General features: G+C 47.9%; 1 protein-coding gene across 3 annotated transcripts in view; it reads right to left on the reverse strand.

Moving 5' to 3' along the window:
• LOC147116942 (pituitary adenylate cyclase-activating polypeptide type I receptor-like) overlaps positions 1-20042 on the reverse strand; it is a 179705-nt gene that overhangs the window by 135283 nt on the left and 24380 nt on the right. For all 3 annotated transcript variants that reach the window (XM_085987417.1, XM_085987416.1, XM_085987418.1), the window contains exon 2: positions 13858-13978. In XM_085987417.1, coding sequence (XP_085843543.1) covers positions 13858-13978 — 121 coding nt within the window. The remainder of the gene's footprint in view (positions 1-13857; positions 13979-20042) is intronic.

The raw sequence follows: 20042 nt of genomic DNA on the forward strand, positions 1-20042 counted from the left end.
CTGCCCGTTCAACCTCCTCTCTCATGCGTCGCGACGAGCATGTGGTAGAAGCGACTGACCTGTGTCCAGAAACAGAGCTACCTTCTTTTCGATTTTTGCTCAGTCTGGCTGAAGTCTCTGAAATGCTATCATCTGGTCCGACTTCATCGTCATCTTTATCTTTCTCTGCTGTATCAGCATCTTGACGAATCTTTAACATCCACTGTTCTGTGGCCTTGACATAGTCCTTAATGCTGGATGATTTAAGATCAAACCAGTTGTGCTGATCAGCGTTTCCCTCTTCTTCAGACAGAAGTGCTAATACATCTTCATTGAGTATATTAAATTCTTCATGCAACTTGGAGAAATCATAATGCATTATGTCTTCAACTTTCTTAATATTAGCATTATCTTCCATGAGACAATCAATTATCTTCATTTTTCCAGTTATCTGAGCTAATTTAGCCCTCCTTGCACCTATGCTTCTATGTAACTTCTCTTCCATTGCCTTTGGGGTGAGCTTTACTTCCCTCTTTTGGCCAACAATCCTTCTGGCTGGGGGAAGCTCCTCACGGCTCCATAAGGCCTCGGCCATTTTACCCGCAGCTCTTATTTAGCTTCTCAATAGAATGAACAAGGCAAGTAACAGTCACTGTACCATCATTTTCTTATATTGTCGTCTGGCTCCGTGACCATTCATGTATATACATTCGTCGACAATTCCGTCCTTTCCTTCTTAGGGAGCTAGTTTTTGACTAATGTAGTGGCGCTTCATAATTTCCAAACATGCAGCCACTGAGCTTTGAGGCTTTAGCAACGAGTAGACGCGTGTCGAAATAAAACGTTCCAAACCATAACTTTATCTTTAAACTGTTTACTGTAACACCTTACAAACAGAATTACAAAGCAAAACACGTTTAAACGAACACGGTCAAAAACTGTATTGCTCCAGCCCTCAAAGCTTCTGCCTTCTCCAGCCTCGTGGTGCTTGAGCTGTAAAATGGCTGGATACCATGTGACAAGCTTAAGGACTTAACCATTGTAGCAAGAATAAAGGGGGTCACTCAGCCTATACTATTGTAACAAGAAAAGAGGGGGTTTCTCAATACAATAAGTCAGTCAGGTAAATTAACTGTATTATACTATTTAACCAATATTTTAAAGTATTTTCTTTCTTAAACTTTCATGACTCTTACACTGGAGTTTAGAAGAATGAGAGAGGATCTCATTGAAACTTATAAAATTCTAACAGGACTAGACAGACTAGATGCAGGAAGGATGCTCCCGATGGCCAGAGAGTCCAGAACCAGGGGTCACAGTCTAAGGATAAGGAGTAAGCCATTTAGGACTGAGATGAGGAGGAATTTCTTCACCCAGAGAGTGGTGAACCTGTGGAATTCTCTACCACAGAAGGCAGTAGAGGCCAATTCATTAAATATATTCAAGAAGGAGTTAGATATATTTCTTAAGGCTAAAGGGATCAAGGGGTATGGGGAGAAAGCAGGGACCAGGTACTGAATTTGGATGATCAGCCATGATCTCATTGAATGGCGGAGCAGGCTCGAGGGGCCGAATGGCCTACTCCTGCTCCTGTCTTCTATGTTTCTATGAACAGCACTGGTCCCAGCACCAATCCTTGTGGAACACCACTTCCCGACTTTCCGACTGTAGGGGAACATCTTGCAAATTGTGACAAATAATATTTGATGTCAAGTTTGAGAGGGAGAAGCAAGAGTCACAAACCAAGGTTTTAAATATGACTGAGGCAAACTTCGAAGGGATGAGAAATAAATTGACTGCAGTAAACTGGGCTGAGCTGATAATGGGTAAACCTACAGATTCAATGTGATGAACTCTTAATTGGCCTCTGAGGGAGTAAGGCCCATTCATTCCATCTGATGTCCATACATGAAAGTAAGACTTGAATTTACATAGTACTTTATCACTTTGTTCAGAAACATCCCAAACCGCTTCACATACAGCAAATTGCTGCAAACTGCAGTGCAAAGACAGCAGCCATTCTGTGCTTAGCAAGATCCCACAGAGAGCAAAGCAATAAATGACTAATCAATCTGTCTTTGTTGGTGTTCGCTGAGAGAGGGATGTTGCCCAGGTGAACTCGTTGATCTTCTTCAAAGAGAGACCATAGAATCTTTGACAACCACTTGAACCATCAGAACAGGGCCTTGGTTTAACATCTCATCCAAAAGATTGCACCTCCATCATTATTGGAGTATCAACCCAGGTTATGTGCTTAAAGTCATGGAGTGGGTCTTGAAGCCTAACGTTCTGACCCAGAATGAGAAAGCTCCCAACAAGCCACACTGACTGCCTATCGCCAGATTTCTGATAAAAGGTCCATACCTAAAACTTGAATTTTCCTTTTAAAGATCCTGACAGACTTTATATGGATCACTAGAATGTTCTGTTTCTTTGGGTTGGATTTTGCGGGAGGTCAGCGGGCGCGATCGGTGGCGGGTCGGGTGGGAAAGTGGTTTTTTTCCCCAGCGGGTCGGGACTCTGCCATGAACCCGCCGCCACGCGCCTTTCCCGATGTCGGGTCTGTCAGTGCTGAGCAGACCCGACATGCAGCAGCGGGGGAGGCAATTAAAATAATTACTGGCTTGTTTACAGCCACTTATCAATGTTTAGTTCCCAGCTTTTTGGATTTGACAGGTCGCCCACTGGTTTTCTGCTGTGCCTAAACCTCGTCTGTGAAGCTGAGGCGGGAGGTCAGTGGCCATTGAATCAGCTGATGAGTTGACAGTTTCAAATGTCAAGTCAAAGCTCCCAACTGATTGAGAAATGTTCCCTTAGCCACTAGCTTCTCTAAACTGCATTTCCACTACAGATTCAGGATGCTGCAAGTCTTTACACAAGGCTCCATCTGGTCTGGCCTCATTATCTCTCCCACCATTGACAGATCGCTTCTGTCATCTCTACTTCATCTGCCATCTATTCCATCATTATTGGTGTCCTTGAAACTCTCTCACCTTGGTCCTCAGAATGCCACCACGATCAGCCCCAACACCAGCAGCGCCAGGCACACCAGCATCACCAACAACAACCTTCTCCGCAATCACCTGATGCTGCACAGGACACAGGGCATCAGCACTCGACCACATTGCTGCCCGGGAGGCCAGGGATGGCTTTACCGTGGCCAGATTTACTTCACTTGATGCTGTACACCCTGGCTGCCACATGATGCACCAGGTTGGCACCACCCCACACCAACACCATAAAGCATCCCTACAATGACCAAACCATTCCTTTCACACTCATGACCATTGCGGGGGGTACCGTTATGTCTCACCATTCACTGCAACTCACTAAGCCACTTCCAAAGGTGCACACAAATCTGTCCAAGAACGCAAGTGTTGAAAATAAAGGTTTCAATGTTTGACACCACATTAACAGAAACTTTACATGAACATTGCATAAAACACCCAAGTGCCTACCCTTGTGTGTTGTTAGTTGGTATGATTGGACTAGGATGAGGGTGAATGTGAGGGGTGGCTAGTGAAATTGTGATGTGATAATGTAGATAGAGAGGGATGGGTGGAGGTCCAAGGTAAGCTGGTGTGAGTAAGGATGTGCAGGAGTAGGGTAGGGAAGGCAGAGGGATGGGGATGTGAGGAGAGGCACAGCAGGATGAGGTTGAGTGTGGCTTTGTACTAACGTTTCGTGATCTACTGAGATCATTGAAACATTTGCGGCACTGCACCCAGGTCCTCCTGACAATATCCCTGCTTGTGACCTCCTCTGCAATGTGCAACCAGGCTGCGTTGATCTCCGCCCATGGGAAGGAAAGAGGAGCTCCCTGTGTGCTCAATGCTGTCAAACACTGACAGCACAAATGTCAAAATAAATTTGGACATGGTCCCTTTAAGGAAACCGGCTGATGACACATCATCTGACGTCACCAGACCCGCTTCCTCTAATGGGCTGGGAAATGCGCTGGGCGGGCTTAACAACCCCTATCAGGGGAAAGTCATTCTACACAGCAGGCTGGAACCAGCAGCGAGGCCGGGACCCGCCACCAACGTCACCCGCCACGGACCCGCCGAGGTTGGCAAAATCCAGCCCTTTATATTTTGTATTGTCAGCATTGACACTCTTTATTAATGATAATCCTCTCATGATCCTATCCTCCCTCCAGTGTCTTCAGCCTCCACTAATTTCCGTCGCTACTTCCTCTAAAGAAAACAATCAGTGCCATTCATAACTGAGCCATTCAGGCTGTTAAGCGAAGCAAAAGAGGAAATAGCAGAGGTCCTGACCATCATTTTTCAATCCTCACTGGCTTCAGGTGTGATGCCGGAGGACTGGAGGACTGCTAATGTGGTACCTGATGTAATAAAACTCACTACGCACTTGGTTTGAGCATAAAGCAAGGCTTTAATCAACTTGTTTCAGAACATGGAGGTCTAGTTGTACTTCACTAGTTCCTGTCTTACAAAATGTCCCTGGAGAGCTGGGCCCACGCCCGAGTATTTATACTCCTTGGACGGCGCCATCAGCTGGCCGTCCAGTGTTATTTCATGAGTCGTTTCTTCATGATGATGAGATTTATAACAGTATCCTTGTTTAAAAAGGGAGAAAAGGATAGACCGAGTAATTACAGGCCAGTCAGCCTAACCTCGGTGGTGGGAAAATTATTGGAAAGAGTTCTGAAGAACAGGATAAATCTTCATTTAGAAAGACATGGATTAATCAAGGATAGTCAGCACGGATTTGTTAAGGGAAGGTCGTGTCTGACAAACTAGATTGAATCTTTTGAGGAGGTAACAAGGAAGGTAGATGAGGGTAGTGCGTTTGATGTAGTGTATATGGACTTTAGCAAGGCTTTTGATAAGGTTCCACATGGCAGACTGGTCACGAAGTTAAAAGCCCATGGGATCCAGGGCAAAGTGTCAAGTTGGATTCAAAACTGGCTCGGAGACAAGAAGCAGAGGGTACTGGTTGATGGGTGTTTTTGTGATTGGAAGGTTGTTTCCAGTGGGGTTCCGCAGGGCTCAGTACTAGGTACCTTGCTTTTTGTGGTATATATCAATCATCTTGACTTGAATATAGCAGGTATGATTAAAAAGCTTGCAGATGATACTAAAATCAGTTGTGTGGTTGATACTGAAGAAGGAAGCTGTAGACTGCAGGAAGATATCAATAAATTGGTCAGGTGGGCGGAACACTGGCAAATGGAATTCAATCCAGAGAAGTGTGAAGTAATGCATTTGGGGAGGGCTAACAAGGAAAGGGAATACACATTAAATGGTAGAACACTGAGTAGCGTAGAGGAACAAAGGGACCTTGGAGTGCATGTCCACAGATCCCTGAAGGTAGCAGGCCAGGTAGATAAGGTGGTTAAGAAGGCATACGGAATGCTTGCCTTTATTAGCCGTGGCATAGAATACAAGAGCAGGGGGTTATGTTTCAACTGTATAAAACACTAGTTAGGCCTCAGCTAGAGTACTGCGTGCAGTTCTGGTCACCACATTACAGGAACGACGAGAGCGGGTACAGAGGAGATTTATAAGGATGTTGCCGGGAGTAGAGAATCTTAGCTATGAGGAAAGACTGGATAGGCTGGGTCTGTTTTCCTTGGAACAGAGGAGGCTGAGGGGAGACCTTATTGAGGTGTATAAAATTATGAGGGGCGTGGATAAAGTGGATAGAAAGGACCTATTTCCCTTAGCAGAGGGGTCAAAAACCAGGGGGCACAGATTTAAAGTAATTGGTGGAAGGTTTAGAGGGGATTTGGGGGGAAATTTCTTCACCCAGAGGGTGGTGGGGGTCTGGAACTCTGCCTGAAAGGGTGGTAGAGGCAGGAACCCTAACCACATTTAAAAAGTACTTGGATGTGCACTTGGGATGCTCTAACCTGCAGGGCTACGGACCAAGAGCTGGGAAGTGGGAGTAGGCTGAATAGCTCTTTGTTGGCCGGCGCGGACTCGCTGGGCCGAAATGGCCTCCTTCCGTGCTGTAACTTTCTATGATTCTATGATTCTATAACTCTTTAACCTTAAATAGTGAGGTGCAGCGAATTTCCTTTCTGATGTACTTCATTGGCTGTGAAGCATTTTGGGACACCCCGAGGTCGTGAAAGGCGCTATATATTCCAGCCTGGTGCAATAGTAATTAGTTAGTGAAGAGTAGTGACATGAATCAGTCATTCATGAAAGAAAGACTTATGAAATAATACTGAGCGGCCTGCGGGTGGCGCTGTCCAGGGAGAGTATAAATACTCGGGCACGGGCCCAGCTTGCGCAGCACATTCTTAACAGGAACTAATGAAGGACACAACCAGACCTCTGTTATAAATCTCATCATTCATCAAGAAACTACTCATGAAATAACGCTGGACGGCCAGCTGGTGGCGCCGTCCAAGGAGTATAAATACTTGGGCACGGGCCCAGCTTGCGCGGCACATTCTTAACAGGAACTAGTGAAGGACACAACTAGACCTCCATGTTGTAAAACAGTTGATTAAAGCTTTGTTTAATGCTTAGACCAAGTGCCTAGTAGTTTTCTTACATCAAGTCGAATATTTAATTCCAAAGCCCACTGGACAATAGTTGATATGTTTAGGCATATCAAAGCCTACAAGCCAAAATACTTTCTCATATCCTTCTGTGAAAGCTAATGTGGTTAATTTAATTTGCGCACTAACGTGATTTGGAATGAATTATGATCATGATTGGTGCTGGAGCTGTTCCATACCAATTAGAACCTAATGTTTAGGAGAACCAGGGAGTTGCTGATGGTCATTATGTTCCTACCATAATATTATCAGGAAGAATCTCGGAGCTATATAATTATTACATTGATGCTCGTGAGACATTCAACACTGCTGTAATCCTCTTTCAAATACTGCTTTATCTTTAGGCTATTGTTTTTTTGTTTTGTCAACTGAGGGACATACACTGAAACCCATTGCCATGTTGTAGAGTCACCAATTCTCACGACTTAGAATTCTTCAGCCAGCTATAGGCTGTCTGTTGGCCCAGTATGGAGTGCACACTCTCGCCCCATAGGGTCGCATCCCACTTACCAAATCAAAAGAGCTTAGACCAAGGTTGGCAGAGCCAAAGCTTAGCAAGCTAGTTAGAACCACAGCTGGAATACTGTGTGCAGTTCTGGTTGCCACACTATAGGAAGGATGTGATTGCTTTGGAGAGGGTGCAGAGGAGATTCACCAGGATGTTACCTGGGCTGGAGCGCTTCGTCTATGAAGAGGGACTGGACAGGCTGGGGTTGTTTTCCTTAGAGCAGAGAAGGCTGAGGGGGGACCTGATAGAGGTGTACAAAATTATGCAAATGCAAAATAAGATAGGGGGCAGGAGGTTTAGAGGGGATTTGAGGAAAAACCTTTTCACCCAGAGGGTGGTTGGAATCTGGAACTCACTGCCTGAAAGGGTGGTAGAGGCAGGAACCCTCACAACATTCAAGAAGCATTTAGATGAGCACTTGAAACGCCATAGCATACAAGGCTATGGACCAAGTGCTGGCAAATGAGATTAGAATAGACAGGGCTTGATGGCAGGCGCGGACACGATGGGCCGAAGGGCCTCTTTCTGGGCTGTATGACTCTGTGGCCTAGAAATTGGGCGTTAGAACTGGCGATGCGCTAAGTTTATAGCCAGACGAGAGCTATCCGTGCCTGGCGCGATATTGGGTTGCATCGTCCCCAAAGGGGATTGAGGCGCTAAATCAGCCGTTGCACGGCGCTCTTAAGGCGCAAAAGGTCAGGCGCTACTCAATACCGACGCGGACGGGCGCAGCGCAGGTGAACTCAATTACGGCAAAGCACGAGACCTGCAGCCGCTGGCCGGCTCTTAAAGGGGTGGGTCAGTCAGACTGAGCTTCAACACCCAACGCCCTGTAGGCCTTAGATTCGGCGCTCGCCCTTGTCTGGCGGTACAAAGTTGATCATTATGGAGAAGGTTAGGCAGAGAGCAGAGCGCTTCAGCACTGAGGCTCTGGACCAATTGGTGGCTGCAGTTGAACACCGTCGACAGGTGCTGTACCCGGATAATGGCAAGAGGCCAAATCAGAAGGCTTACCGACGATCTTGGAGGGAGGTTGCTGTGAGGGTCAACTCCAGCAGCATGGCGACCAGGACCCCTGTTCAGTGCAGGAAGAAATTCAACGACCTCACACGGATCGTTAGGGTGAGTGATGGTTTACCAAACTTGTGCTTCCCTCCATCTGCAGCTGACTTCGGGCTCCCTGCTGCAATGATGCGCCACTGGCCATCTGTCAGTATGCACCCATGGCCCTTTCTGGGCAGACACATGGACAGATGTCTCAAGGCCTCATGTAAGGGGTCTTGTACCATGGGGGGCATGCGATGATGTCTCAAGGCCTTATGTAAGGGCTCTTGCACCATGGGGGGCATGCGATGATGTCTCAAGGCCTCATGTAAGGGCTCTTGCACCATGGGGGGCATGCGATGATGTCTCAAGGCCTTATGTAAGGGCTCTTGCACCATGGGGGGCATGCGATGATGTCTCAAGGCCTCATGTAAGGGCTTTTGCACCATGGGGGGCATGCGGTGATGTCTCAAGGCCTCATGTAACAGAACCTCCCCTTCTTTCCCCTGCAGTCGAAGATGGCGCAGATTAGAAAAGAACAGCGTCGAACCGGTGGCGGACCTGCACAAGTGGTCACTCTCACGGATCTGGAGGAGAGAGTGCACCAGATACTTGGAGGACGTCTGTCTGGTCCTGTGACCACTGCATCTGCCGACCCCATTACCGACAGCGAGGGTAAGACTCTCACCTTTTTCACCTGTTGCCTTCCACTTGGTCCCCCCGCCAGCATGCATCCTCAGTGTGCAGCCATGTCAGAGCCTTGCCGCAATCTGGCATGCCTTTCAGCAAACCTGTCCTTTTGCTAAAGCCACTCTTCCACCTCCCACTTTCAGATGAAGCAGCACCAACTCGGGCTCAACGCGCTGAAGCTGCCAGTGCCAGTGCCACCGGAGGCGAGGACCAGGAGGAATCCGGACCAGCCATTGCAGAATCCGGGGAGCTGAGACATCTGCAGACTGGGGTTAGTAGTTCCCTGGAGGGGAGGGGGGGTGGCTCTGAGGATGAACCAGTTGCCGGACCAAGCGGCATGCAGCAACGCACGGGGGATAGGCAAGTTCGGCCACCGTCTCCCCGCAGGGCAAGGCAGGTCGTCATGACTGCTGCACAGAGTGCAGATGAGGTCTGGCGCCTGGCAGAGATGAGCAAACAGGCCCGGGTCAGACACACGGAGCTGATGGCTGCAGTGGAGAAGATGTCTGAGTCAATAGATTCATTGGCTAGGAGTATGTTGGACTTCGGGGCAACAATGGAGAGGACTCTGCAGGGCTTTGGCGCAACAATGGAGAGGTCTCTCCAGGTGTTTGGGGAAACAATGGACAGGTCTATCCAGGGCTTCGGGGCCACAATGGACAGGACTATCCAGGGCTTCGGCCCAACAATGGAGAGGACTGTCCACGGCTTTGAATCGGCAATGGAAAGGACTGTTCAGGGCTTCGGGCAATCCCTGGAAAGGTCTGTGCAGGGCTTGTCCGAGGCAGTGGAGCGGTCGGCTCCTGCCTTGTCCGAAGCCATGGGAAGAACTGTCCAGGCCTTCTCCGAAGCACTGGCACCTGGCACACAGGTCCTCACTGTTGCCATGCATTCACTTGCTGGGCTCCTCCACAGCCAAATTGACGCAACGCGATGTCTCACTGCAGCCACCCTCTCTGCATCAGATAGGATCACCCCGCGCCCTTCCACTCCTGTACAAGGCCAGGAATCCGTGGAGCCTGCGATTGTGGTGGATGAGCCGAGCCGCTCCCCTCAGATAGCCAGTGTGTCGTCCAACCATGGTGCAGGTGTCCTCTCTCGGCAGGAGACCATTGCACATGCCAGCGCTGGGACGCCTGCATTGCAGCTGCCACCACCTGCAGGCCACACTGCTTCCAGCCATGCTCAAAGCAAGCATCCCGCGTCCGCACCCTCCAAGCCCAGAGGTTGGCCAGGCCGTACCTCAGGGGCTTCTGCACTTCCAGACAGTCGGCAAGCGTCCCCCAGCCTTGAGGCCGCCACTGGGGTGCAATTACGTAGGAGCAGCAGGGAGGGAAGAGGCTGGGCGCGAACGAGAAGTCGTTCTCCCTCAAGGGGCCAGTTGTAGAGGGAGGTGCTGAGACGTTTGTTTGTCCAAATTCACGGACACCCTCACCTGCTGTTATAGGTGCAGATTTTTGTTGAGTTTTGCTGCTTTGCCGAACAGGTCACTTTTATTTTGGCAGTTATGGTTTCTGCTCACTTTACGTTGTTTAACTGTAATGAAAGACTTTTCTGTCAATAAACAGAAGTTTAAATGTTGCTTGGTGCATGTGACTACTTTCAGTGATGCTGGCATGCAGAGGCCCTCAAACATCCAAAGTGCCCATGAGGTAAGACTCTCATCATTCCGCCACAGGGGTGTCGAGACGAGTCCAGAGGAGCCTCTGACGTATGGACCTTCCACTTTCAGCAGCCCTTCCATCTTCCTCCTCCTCCTCCTCCGCCTGCTCTTCCTCCTCCTCCTCCTCCGCCTGCTTGTGCAGGGTCCGAGGGAAGGTAATGAATGGACGCGTTCGCCTATAAAGGGCATCTGTCACTTGCCGGATGCAACAGCGGACTGCAGCCTGAGCGACAGTCGCATTGTCCCCAATGGCTGACTGAAAGGATCCGTTGGCATAAAAATGGAGGCCTTCAGTCAGTGCAGCCATCACGGACAGAGAGGTTCTGCAGCGTTCACGCGGCTGCAGATCCTGACCAAGCAGGTGGCACAGATCAGTAACAATGTCCCTCCAGATTCGGAGCCTTCCCAAACACTGCTCCTCCGACATGTCAAGGCTTGTCACCTGTTGCCTAAAGACCCTCGCAGCATCCCGTCGGATTGGCCGACCTCCATTGCCCCATCTCCTTCTGGCCAATCCCGGCCCTCTCTCCCGCCGTCTCTCTGCCCCTTCACAGTGTTGGGCGATGAGGCCGTCGCCCTCCAAACAAGCTCCCATTCCGATGCCAGTTGGTCAAAAGGCTTTTAGGTGTAGTGCTGCAAGTGCTTCGGACAGGGTTGAAGGTCCCAAGTACTGTAAAGCTCAAATCCCAGAACTCCGCTTCACATTAGCTCGCCAACTCTCTCCAGCAGCGATCGCAATGAGCAGGCCAAGTGGCAGAAGATTCTGCACTAGAGCTGTCCCCTTTAAATAGCGCCGCCCTACTCCGAGAAGGGCTTGTTAGCCCTCCTTCGAACTGTCACTAATAGCGCTGGGCGCTAAGGCTCCGGGCGCCACCCAATATGCGCTCAGGCGCTCCTAAAAGGCGTTGCACACTGAAATGACGTCATGAGCCGTTTGCGCTCGTGGGCGCGTGCAAACACTTAGCGCAGGCGCTAAATGTATAGTCAATTTCTGAGTCGGCGCTATCCTCATAGCGTTCGCCCCAACATAGGGCTTCACCCCAATTCTCTCTTTAGGCGCTCAGCACCGGCGCTACCAACCCAATTTCTAGGCCTGTGACTCTATAAGCATAGGAACAGGAGGAGGCCATTCAGCCCCTCGAGCCTGTTCCCCCATTCACTCAGATCATGGCTGACCTGTACCTCAAATCCATTTCCCCACCTACATTTCCATTTCCCTTGCTACCCTTACCTAAGAAAAATCTAGGGATCTCAATATTGAAAATTTCAATTGTCCCAGCATCTGCAGCCTTTTGGGGAAAGAGTTGGAGATTTCTACTACTCTTTGTGTGAAAAAATGCTTCCTGATTTCCTGAATCATGAATGGCCTAGTTCTGGTTTTAAGGTTATGCCCTCCGGTTCTGTATTCGCCCACCGGAGGAAGTCGTTTCTCTGTATTTTTTACCCAATCGAATCCCTTTATTATTTTATGCACCGCGATCAGATCATCCCTCAACCTCCTAAACTCGAGGGAATACAAAGCCAAGTTCATGCAACCTGTCCTCATAATTTAACCCTTTAAACCCTGGCATCATTCTGGTGAATCTGTGCTGCACCCTCTCCAAGGCCGATATTATCTTTCCCGAGGTTTGGTGCCCATGTGTGAGGTAGAATTTCTGCAAGGGGTTCCCGATTGTCTGAAAAACTTCTTCTTTGACCAAACCTTTGGTCAATTGTCCTAATATCTCTTTATGCGGCTCGGTGTCAAATTTTGTCTTGACAACGCTCCTGTGAAACGTCTTGGGGACATTTTACTACGTTAGAGGCAATACGTAAATGCAGGTTGTTGGTGTTGTCTGCCATTTCTCCGAGGTTCCCACCCAATCTTTCTGTCAAAGCTACGATCAGGGAACCCCTGTGGAAATTTCAGACATGTACATTTAATTAGCTGGAACCATGCAGTTTACCAGTAGAGGCCTCTGGTAAGCTGCCTGCTGTGTGTCCCGCTATGTCCGTCCTACTCTGTGGCCTGTTACTCCTGTCTATGCTCATTGTTTAAGGTGTACTGGACGCATTCCAACTTGGCAGCCGAGGTATTTCAGGGGGGAGATCGGGTGCGAGAGAAATCGTGAACCGATTCTCGTCCCTCCAGCCCTAATTTTTCAACCAATGAAACAGGCGTAGAGATGTCCAATTTCTCCCCTCCCCCGCCGTGTTCTTTCGGTGCTCCCATCGACTGAAGCCTTACGTGCGGGTTAGGATGATTGGCTATGATAAATTGACCCTTAGTGTTAGGGGGATTAAATACGTGGGGTTACGGGGATAGGGTGGGATATGTGTTGGTGTAGGGGTTACGGGGATCGGGGACCGGGTGGGATATGTGTCGGTGCAGGCTCGATGAGCCGAAATGGCCTCTATCTGCACTGTGGGGTTTCTGTGATTTCTGTGATTTCTGTGAAACAGGCCTCATGATTTCATGACATCATGCTGTGCGATATGAGAAAGACAAAAAGAAAGTAAGAAAGAAAAAAAGACAGAAAGAAGAAAAGTAAGAAAGAAAGGCAGAAAGAAAGACTGAAAGAAAGTAAGAAAGTAAGAAAGAAAGAAAGAACTTGCATTTATATAGCATCTTTTGTGATCTCAGAATTTCCCAAAGTGCTTTATAGCCAATGAAATGTAGTCACTGTTGTAATGTAGGGAACGCAGCAGCCAATTTGCGCACAGCAAGCTCCCACAAACAGCAATGGGATACATGACCAAGTAAACTGTTTTTTGTTATGTTGATTGAGGGATAAATACTGGGGATAATTCCCCTGCTCTTCTTCGAAATAGTGCCGTGGGATCTTTTACGTCCACCTGAGAGAGCAGGCGGGGCCTAGTTTTAACATCTCATCTGAAAGATGCACCTCCGACAGTGCAGCACTCCCTCAGCACTGTGTTAAGTCTGTGTGTTATAGTGAGAATTACTACACAGACCACAAGAGTAAATTTTAACAGGTCTTTACTAGTCGAAGGTCCGGGCTGAACTGCCCAATAAATCATTACACGGCACTTATATACCGGTGTGGTCACCACCGGTATTACAGTATACCGCAGCCAAGATAAAGTAGTGCATCTCTTAAAATAGTTCTCTTAAAGGTGGAACGGTTACATACACCACACACTGCACTGGGTGTGTCGGCCCGGATTTTGTGCTTTAAGTCTCTGGAGTGGGATTTGAACTCGCAACCTTCTGACTTGGAGGCGAGAGAGCGAACAACTGAGCTATGGGTGACACCTGATTTTTATTTTAATGACGGGTATTTCAACACAAATAAGATAAACCGATTGATGCTTTTAGCAGAGGAGTTGCACGTCATCGTATCTGCACATTTGTTCGTTCTTTCGCACAGTGTGGGACTGACCGGCTTGTTTGCTGTGACAGAATGGAAACAGACCGGAAGCAAACTCACATACCAGGTGAAGCTGCGGCAGTGTCGTTGAATTCTTTGGTCTGGTTGGAGTTTATCCTTGCACAGCTGCTTTCGGCTTCCTGGATTTGTTTAAATATAACACATTCTGGATGCATTGATTTAGTCTGTAAAAAAAAAAATATGTAAAAATGTGCATTCACAATCAAATCGTTACAGCAACTGAAAGAAGATTGTAACCATGACAAATCCTGTGGTATTGTCACATCATGTCGAGGCTTTAAAGGGGGCAAAATTCGGTTGGTTAGCGCCTCCCGGTAATGCCTCCGGGGGGCGCTAGGAAATTAATGTGGCGATTTTAGTGCCCCAAAATGGGCAATACCCAATTTTTCTCCGTTTGTGTTTACATATAAATAAATATGTACTTTGTATGAAGGATTTGAAAGGGTAGACAAAGAGAAACGATTTCTTCTGGTGGGGGGGGTGGCGGGGGGGTGCGGGGGGGGAGTCCAGAAAAATGGGCCTTCCGGACTCAATATCAAGTTCAACAACTTCAGATCTTAACCTCGGCCCCTATTATATTTTTAGATATTTTATCCACACTTTTGGTTTGTGCCTTTTCCTTTTTTTCCTCTCTCTCCCACAGGGCAGCTGTCTCTCACTCTGCCAGCGCATTTCACACTTCATCTCGAGCCACTGTCTGTTTCTTTACCTGTCCTATTACCATCTCGTCTCACCTTGAATATCTCTTAATGTCTCTTCTTTCATCTCCCCCGCCATTTCCCAGCCCCCAAACTGGCCTTTTGTTTCATTTCCTGCCTTTTCTCTCAGTTCTGTAGAAGGGTTTCGACCCAAAACGTTGACTCTAATTTCTCTCCGCGGATGTTGCCTGGCCTGCTGAGTTTTTCCAGCATTTTCTGTTGGTATTTCTTAAAATTAGAGCTGGGCCGTTTAGGGGTGATGTGAGGAAGCACTTCTACACACAAAGGGTAGCGGAAATCTGGAACTCTCTCCCCCAGAAAAGATATTGAGGCTGGAGGGTCAATTGAAAATGTCAAAACTGGGATTGATAGATTTTTGTTGGGTAAGACGACCTGGTTCTGCTGTCTCCCACAGAACAGGGATTACAGCAACAACTAGACCTACTCGACAAATACTGCCAAAATTGGGCCCTAACAGTAAATCTAAAGAAAACCAACATCATGATTTTTCAAAAAAGGCCCAAGTGTCAGGAAAACAAATACCAGTTTACTCTCAGTGATACCATCATAGGACACACTATGAGCTACACTTATCTTGGTCTAACCATTACAGCATCAGGGAGCTTCAGCATAGCAGTGAATGCACTAAAAGAAAAAGCCTGAAGAGCCCTATATGCAATAAAAAGAAAATTCTACAACATCCAAATCCCAATCAAAATCTGGCTCAAAATATTTGACAGCGTAATCCTGCCGATTGCGCTGTACGGTAGTGAAGTATGGGGCCCGCTCAATCACCATAGCTACACTAAATGGGAAAAACACACAATAGAAGCCCTACATGCAGAATTTTGCCGAAGCATCCTTCGCACCCAAAGGAAAACACCAACAAATGCATGCAGAGCCGAACTAGGCAGATACCCACTGATAATAAACATCCAAAAACGAGCACTAAACTTCCTAAATCACCTCAAATCTAGCTCCCCAGACACCCTTCATTTTAAAGCCTTCCAGACCCAAGAGCTAAACCCAGAAAAGAGTCCCCTGAGTCAGCTGCTACTGAAACTAAGTACTCCTACTCAGCCAGACCCTGACCAGTCCCAGGCCAACACTGCCATCCAAACACCAATCCGAGTGAACCAAATCATTAAACAAAGCAAAGAAACCTACCTGGAACATTGGAACAAAATAACCAAAAGCCAAAGCAGATTAGAATGTTACCGAGCCCTAAAAAGAGAATATAAACTGGCAGACTATCTCTCGACCATCAGAGACACAAAACAGAGACAGACCCTCACCAGGTACAGACTAAGCGACCACCAACTGGCAATTGAAAAAGGAAGATACAAGAAATCCTGGCAGCCTAGAGAGAATAGAATATGTGATCAATGTCTGGCCGGCGAGGTTGAGACAGAGATGCATTTCCTCCTAAAATGCGAAAAATTCAACACATCAAGAAACATATTATTTGACAAGCTCAGCCAAACAACCCCAGATTTCAAGGAATTGGATGACCTGTCAAAATTAAGATTAGTCCTGGGAGAAGGAGACAGACCATACCTTGGTGCCAAATATGTAACAACATGTCACAACCTGAGGACTGTTTAAAATTAATACTGAATGTACCCACTGATGTACAAAGACTGTTTAAATGAATATTGTTTAAAGTAATATTGTATGTACCCAACGAAGGTCAGAATTGTTTGACACCTACAGAATGTTGGAAAACTGTACTTTTTGCTATGTAAGCTTTGGCAATATGGTTCCCTGTAAACTTTCATGCCAATAAAGCATTTGAATTGAATTGAATTGAATTGAGTATTAAGGGTTATGGAACCAAGATGGATGCAGTTAAGTTGCAGGCCAGCCATGATCTCATTGAATGGCGGAACAGGCTCGAGGGGCTGAATGGCCTCCTCCTGTCCCTATGTTCCAATTAACTGTGAAAGTGAAACTGAGGAAGGTCAAAGATGGCCGCCCAAAGGTGCTTTTGTCTGGTTTTTCATGTACAGGAAACTCTCTTTTTACCGGCACCTAAATAACCGGAAATCTCTCTTAACCGGCAAAGGTCAGGAGTAGGTTCAGGTAAGTTTTACTTCATATTAGTGGCTGTGTAACCGGGGTTCCTGGATCTGTGGCCGTGTAACCGGGGTTCCTGCACCTGTTGCCATGCAACAGGGACGCCTGGATCTGTGGCCGTGTACAGGGCTCTCGTACCTTAGTAAGTATACCTCTCTGTAATCCGGACTTTTTTATCAACCGGCACCACGCCGGTCCCGTTGGTGCCGGATAAAAAATAGTTTCCTGTAATGTGTTAATTACACCAGGAAGGCCTCGTTTGGATGGTGTGAACAGCACGCATCTATGCATCATTGAACGTATTAATGGAAACATTATGTCGTTAATGTGCAGTCCAGGCTGTTCAAAAGGCGAATGGTACTTTAAAGCTCAGGGCCTGTGACAGAGAGAGAGAAGACTAAACCACAATAGCCCAGCGTGGTCCTGAGTGAATCTGAAGTGAGAGCAAGAGTCTGGAACATGTTACAGACTCTTGGCAAAGATTTTCTTTACATTCACTGCTGTCGAGAGCAGAGTATAGTGTATTTAAGATAATTGGGGGAGATGAGGAGAGTTTTATTTTTCACACAGCAAGTTGTTGTGATCTGGAACGCGCTGCCTGAAAGGGTGCAGATTCAATAGTAACTTTCAAAAGGGAGTTGGATAAATACTTTGGGGGAGAAATTCGGTCTCGTCCCGTTTGGGGGGCGGTAACTTTTGAAAGCTGGGAAACTTAGTGCCAGGCGCTAGTGATTCTCAGCTTTTTCTAAATTCGGTGTTTGCACTCCAGGAAGGAAGTGGAGCGCTAAATCAAATGCTCCACTTCCTTTCTGGAGCGCTAGAGGACGCAGGCGGGGCAGTGGTGGTGCTGCGCTGTACAACGTCCCGGGCAGTGCTGCCGCGATCCGAGGCTCCTTCCCTCCCTTAACGGGAAGGGCCGTCGCTGCAGGCGCTGCATTGGGGCCTGTCAGCTGGTCCATGACGGCGGCCGCCATCCTGCCCGATCAGCCCCGTGCCCTCCAGCAGAGTGCCGGGCTGATCGATCGCGGCCCAGGAGACTTGGAAAAAAAATTGAAAAGAAGCATTTTAGAAATTTTTGCTACTTACCTCGGCAACATCCCCTTTTTATTCGTGCCCCCGATGCGCCCGGGCCTCCCGATCAATGCCTGCTGGCTACTGTCGGTGTCGTCGGCCTGCCGATGCTGCAAGGGGGTGGAACCGAAGTTCGGGTCCAGGGCGATGCGCACGGGAATGACATCACGATCTCCGGGCGCAGGAGATCGTGACTCAACGTGTTACCGCTGCCGCAAACCTCCCGGCCAAGTTAGCGGGAGTCGTTCATCTTGCGGGCGGTAAGTCGTTAGCGCCCCGATATTGCCCCCTCCCCGGGGGGCGCTAATGGGAGGTGCTAGCCCACCGAATTTCTCCCCTTTGAAGTGGAGAAATGTGCAGGGCTATGGGCAAAGAGCGGGGGAGTAGGATTAATTGGTAACTCTTTCACAGGCATGATGGGCTGCATGACCTCCTTCTGTGCTGTATCATTCAATAGCTTCAAAGATTATGCTGCTGTTCTATACGTAAACATAGAAACATAGAAGATAGGAGCAGGAGTAGGCCATTCGGCCCCTCGAGCCTGCTCCGCCATTCAATGGGATCTTGGCTGATCATCCAAACTCAGTACCCTGTCCCTGCCTTCTCCCCACATCCCTTGATCCCTTTAGCCTTAAGAAATATATCTAACTCCTTCTTGAATATATTTAATGAATTGGCCTCTACTGCCTTGTGTGGTAGAGAATTCCACAGGTTCACCACTCTCTGTGTGAAGAAATTCCTCCTCATCTCAGTCCTAAATGGCTTACCCCTTATCCTTAGACTGTGACCCCTGGTTCTGGACTCCCCCGCCATCGGGAACATACTTCCTGCATCTAGTCTGTCTAGTCCTGTTAGAATTTTATAAGTTTCTTACATTAATTAATTTCTGTAAATAATTGTTAGTTAATTCAGAATCTGAGCCAAGCTCCAGTGTAGCTTCAGTGCGGCTTGGAGAGAAATTAACATGATTGTGTGCCAGCAATCTGGGATTGTGTGAGTCCAAATGGTTACGAGATCCCTGCAGGGGTGGGATACCGCAGGACTGCAGCTTCAAGTGGGCAGGGGATGCTCACGGGCAGTGCAACGCAAAGGAGCAGCTAATCAAAACAACCTGAAATTAAAAAGACTGGTAGCAGCGTATCGCAGGAGATAACTGTCCCAGCACAGTATCCATGCAAGGACAGCAGGACGGGTTGAACTGAACAATTCTCCCCCGCCTGTGTCTGTGTCTGACGAGACCCAGCGCCGTGAGTACCTCGGGAACGGTGTAGAATGGGTGGCTGATCCGATATCGCTCGTTTTACACCATCGCCCGAAGTCAAAATTACCCCCATTGAGTCTGGTGGAATTTGCATAATCTGAGCCAACACCACACAAATAGATTATCGTGTCATTATCCCATTGCTGTTTGTGAGACCTCACTATATGTAAGTTAGCTGCTGTGTTTCCCTCCATTATGACAGTGACTGCACTTCAAAAAGTACTTCACTGTCTGTGAAGCGCTTTAGGACGACGTGACAATTTTAAAAATTCGTTCAAGGGATGTGGGCATCGCTGGCAAGGCCAGCATTTATTGCCCATCCCTAGTTGCCCTTGAGAAGGTGGTGGTGAGCCACCTTCTTGAACCGCTGCAGTCCGTGTGGTGAAGGTACTCCCACAGTGCTGTCAGGGAGGGAGTTCCAGGATTTTGACCCAGCGACGATGAAGGAACAGCTGATATACTTCCAAGGCAGGATGGTGTGTGATTTGGAGGGGAACTTGGAGGTGGCGGTGTTCCCATGCACCTGCTGCCCTTGTCCTTCTAGGTGGAAGAGGTCGCGGGTTTGGGAGGTGCTGCCGAAGATGCCTTGGCGAGTTGCTGCAGTGCATCTTGTAGATGGTACACACTGCAGCCACGGTACGCCGGTGGTGGAGGGAGTGAATGTTCAAGGTTATGATTAATTTGAGGATATGAAAGGCATTATGTAAATACAAGCTCTTCCCTTTTTATTCTTCCGGGGATATTGAAAGAAGCTGTTTTCTCGATGCTGAGTCTCGCCAGACACAGATTGGAGAGTTAGGGTTACGGTGCCGTATCCCTAGTTCTGAACTGTGATCCCATCTAACAAAACTTGGTGCTGGAAGGAGAATAAAGCCTTACATTTATGTCAACACAGACACAAAATAAACAGTGATGTCATGATATAGAATGCCCTACCAGAAGCAATGGTGGAAGGGGAATCCATAACAGCTTTGGGAAGGAAATCAAGTAAATATTTCAAATAGAAAAGTTTCAAAGGGTGTGGGAAAAGGGCAGGAGATTAAGACTAAGTGGATAACACTTTGTGGTAAAATAAGAAGCTAGTGACTTAACTGGATTGCTTACAGATTGACAAACATTCAG

Source organism: Somniosus microcephalus, chromosome 5, assembly GCF_052327205.1.
Source record: "Somniosus microcephalus isolate GS21.2 chromosome 5, FLI_Smic_1.0, whole genome shotgun sequence".
NCBI classification, from domain to species: Eukaryota; Metazoa; Chordata; class Chondrichthyes; order Squaliformes; family Somniosidae; genus Somniosus; species Somniosus microcephalus.